Source organism: Anneissia japonica, unplaced genomic scaffold (genome assembly GCF_011630105.1).
Source record: "Anneissia japonica isolate Jap-2015-1 unplaced genomic scaffold, ASM1163010v1 scaffold284978_len400890_cov162, whole genome shotgun sequence".
NCBI lineage: Eukaryota > Metazoa > Echinodermata > Crinoidea > Comatulida > Comatulidae > Anneissia > Anneissia japonica.
The window spans coordinates 21,803-25,405 of NW_022728715.1; the positions used below are offsets into that span (position 1 = coordinate 21,803).

General features: G+C 37.6%; 1 protein-coding gene across 1 annotated transcript; it reads right to left on the reverse strand.

Moving 5' to 3' along the window:
• Positions 1 to 592: 592 nt before the first annotated feature.
• Positions 593 to 2,780, reverse strand: LOC117114518 (glucose-fructose oxidoreductase domain-containing protein 1-like). The gene is made up of 2 exons (XM_033258196.1): positions 2,669 to 2,780; positions 593 to 1,967 (listed from the first exon to the last, which is right to left on the reverse strand). The coding sequence occupies exon 2, from the start codon at positions 1,929 to 1,931 to the stop codon at positions 786 to 788; it is 1,146 nt and encodes a 381-aa protein (XP_033114087.1). The 5' UTR covers positions 1,932 to 1,967; positions 2,669 to 2,780; the 3' UTR covers positions 593 to 785.
• Between the last annotated feature and the right edge of the window lie 823 nt (positions 2,781 to 3,603).

Here is a 3,603-nt window from a genome sequence, read left to right on the forward strand (position 1 = left end):
ACTCTGGTGTTAAAATAAAGCGGATTAATTTCTATTGTTGAACAATTGTAAATAAAATAATTTTCTGTTTATCTTCCTGTGACCCTCTCCCCCCACCTTCCTAACCATTTTCTAAAGAGAGAACAGTCTAATCCCCTTACCAACTAGTAGAGCACAAGGTGTTAAAATAAAGATAATTATTATTAAGATTGTACCGTTATCTATATTCTTTTGAGAAAAAAAACCATGTATTTAGCAATACACCCTGTTAGGTCATGGGGCACCTACTGTAGGTAGCCTGGCAGGGTCAAGGACAAATGCTCTTGTTGAGGTTGGGTGGTGTTGGGGGGGGGGGCGAGATCCATGGAGCTAAGTTATTCCAGCATAATGGTGAAGGATTTTTGAAGCAAGGGGAATTGGTGATCTGGATGGGTTGGTGGTATATAGGAGGGAAGCTTGCACAAACAGCAGGGGTTTGGCTGATTATAAACACTCTGGATTGCCTTTAAATAGCTATATGAAATGCATGTTAAAATATATTGTTATAATTTTCAATCACAGATTATTATTAAAAACTACACCTATACAGTTACTATGAAGCAGACATCATAACTTTACATTTTAAACCATTTTCCTTTTTAGTAAAAAAATGTCTTAAAGTGTTTTACAGTACACACATTTTAGAAAGAATAATCAAAGAGATACAAGATTCTTGGTTCTAATTCTTTGGAAGGAACAACAGTTGGTAAATACTTATACATATACTGCAATTAATACGCTGAAGCACCTATAGTCAGAATCTTATATCATAATCCACCAGGTTGTAAGAATGGATTTTCACTTGCTTCCTTGTTCTTAATGACAATTCTCTCCCAATTCCCTGAATGGCTGGACTGCCGAATGGCATCAATCACATACTGGACATACAGAGCATCCTCAAAATTAGCTGCCATGGCAACAGGTTCATGGTCCCAATCCCGCCTCTCTTGACTGCGCTCAAACGACTCTTTGACAGAATCAATCAGTTTAAATAAACCCTTTAAATACGGCAATGGCAAATCTGAACTACCGGTTATTCCACCTGGCTGGTGGTTTATACGCAGTGTATCGCTAATCATCAAGGATTCTGTTTTGCTACCACTTAATTGACCATACAGGTCAGCACCTTCAACTCTAAGACGACCTTTTGACCCTACTATAAGCACCTCTTGAGAAAAATGGCCAGGAACATGTGTGTTAAGCGTGACTGTTGCACATCCCCCATTACTCAATTCCATTTGAAAGCAGCAAAAATCATCACTAGTTATATGCCGTATTCCATTTATTCTTTCGGTCTGCGTAACGAATGTCTTCATCATACCTCGAACTTTGACAGCTTTTTGACCTGTTAAAAATGTAATTATATCAATGATATGCGAACCAATCGTATTCAGCACACCCCCTCCCATATTCTCATCACACATCCAATTGAACTTCTCCTTAACTAATGAACCGCAAGCTACTCGTACATCACAAAGATTGACCTCTCCGACTTGACCCTTCTCAATGCTCTTCTTCATCTCCATAAACGCAGGAACAAATCGCAATCCATGGCTCATGAGGGAAAGCAGTGGGTAATAACGGGCCGCTTCTACCATTTTCAGAGCATCATGCTCGTTCAGTCCGGCAGGATTACCACACAACACATGTTTGCCGATGCTCAATGCCTTCGAGGCGACTTGGGCATGTAAATGCGGTGGGCTAGTAATACACACAAGGTCCACTTCTTGATGGAGTAAAACATCATCAATTTTATCAGTGTAGAAGGTTATGTCAAACATTGACGCAATTTCCTTGGCTTTCACTTGAGTGGGGCCCCATAATGCAACCACCTTTAAACCTACAGATTTGAGGGCTGCTATGGTGATTCGTGCTAGGGAGCCTGTACCAAACACACCAATTCCTTCAAGCATGTTGAATGGGAGACACTGCAGATGCTACACACATTTCTGAAATAAAATTTTGTTTGAAAATATAAGGAATATTGTTCAACTCTTCGCCTAAGCCTGCTGCCCTCTATCATCAATTACTGTACATTGTTGACATGCTATGAGCTTTCTCTTCAGCTAGGCTACAGAATGGGTAATAAATAAATGCCTTTCACTATAGGTATGAGAAGTTATCATAGAATAGGCAATGACAATAGTAGACTCCTTTGAGTGTTAATTTATTGTAATTAAATTTCTTTAGATCCTTATTTCTTTGCTCTGCGTCAACTTTTACTACTCTAGCCACACTAGGCCTAATCATAATGTGATTGGGAGCTAAAAAATATAGGCCTAGAAGGGGCACAAAAAATATCTGCAGTGTCCTAGGCCTATCCTAATTTCATGTCGTTTCATGCTGATTTTGACTAATTTTTTTGAATTATGCTACTCCTCCTCCTATTCGCCTAGGCCTAGCCGCCGGTGTGTATTTTCTTCTGAATAAGAGAGATATTGATTTAATATAAAGTATAGGCCCCTAGGCTAGGCTTAACTTAAGGTGGAGAATCATTGATTGTTGAGGGACCTCAGTGTGCTACCAGCGCACACACGGAAAGAAAGGAAACAAAAATCTGAAGTAAAAAGTAATACAGCTTAATTAATTAACTCGATCTCTATCGATAGTCATTAGTCAAACTAATAATAAACAAATAAATTTTGCTTACAATCGGTACCTGCCAAACCCATCATCATCTTTTTCTGTTTCTAGGCCTAGGCTAGACCCTAGCCATAGATGTTTTAGCGAATGGAAGTTCGACCAAAGATCGTATAGCGCCGCTACTCGACCGGATTTATTCCTTGCCATGTATGAAACGCTAAATGGGCAACTTATAATAGTTAAAGCGGAAATTCAGTGCAGTCCAGATTTTTTCAATGCAGAGTAGAATTGCAGACCAAAAATACAGCAAAAATATTATCAATAGAAATAAAATAATTAGCTAAAAAAACATTCTAGAATTATCTACAAATATTAAGAATGAAAAACTGTTAAATATCGTAAGACACTAATAATTTATGATGATTTTAACTTTAAAGAAACTTTATTTTAATTAGATAGTATAATACATACTTCAAGTATCGAAATGCACGCCATCGTGTCGGGATTCAATAATTCGACATTATTATGTCATCATCCGAAAGGTCCACTGATTAATCTCAGATAAGAAAGTATAATACATATACTCCAAGTATTAAAATGCACGCCATCGTGTTGGGATTCAATATTCCGACATTAATTATGTCATCATCAGGAATGCTTTTAGTTAGATAGTATAATACATACTTCAAGTCATGATTATGTCCTCATTCCTGATGATGACATAATTAATGTCGAAATATTTAATCCCGACACGATGGCGTGCACTTGGTATTATACTACAGTATCTTATCTGAGATTAATCGTTGGACCTTTCGCTATTTTAATTAGGCCTATTCGTTCATCATTTTCATTATTATGTAGTTTAGAATTAATTGAAGAATTATATTTTTTCATCTCATATTCGATTAAACTATCCCCAATGCCGGACCCCGGCCGTGGTAGAGAAGGTACTTTTAATGTGTGCAATCATCACTTCCTCCACACTTCAGCTTTATATTACCG

Bases quoted from the DNA above. Each gene is read 5' to 3' on its own strand.
- LOC117114518 (XM_033258196.1), bottom strand. From the start codon at position 1,931: ATGCTTGAAGGAATTGGTGTGTTTGGTACAGGCTCCCTAGCACGAATC.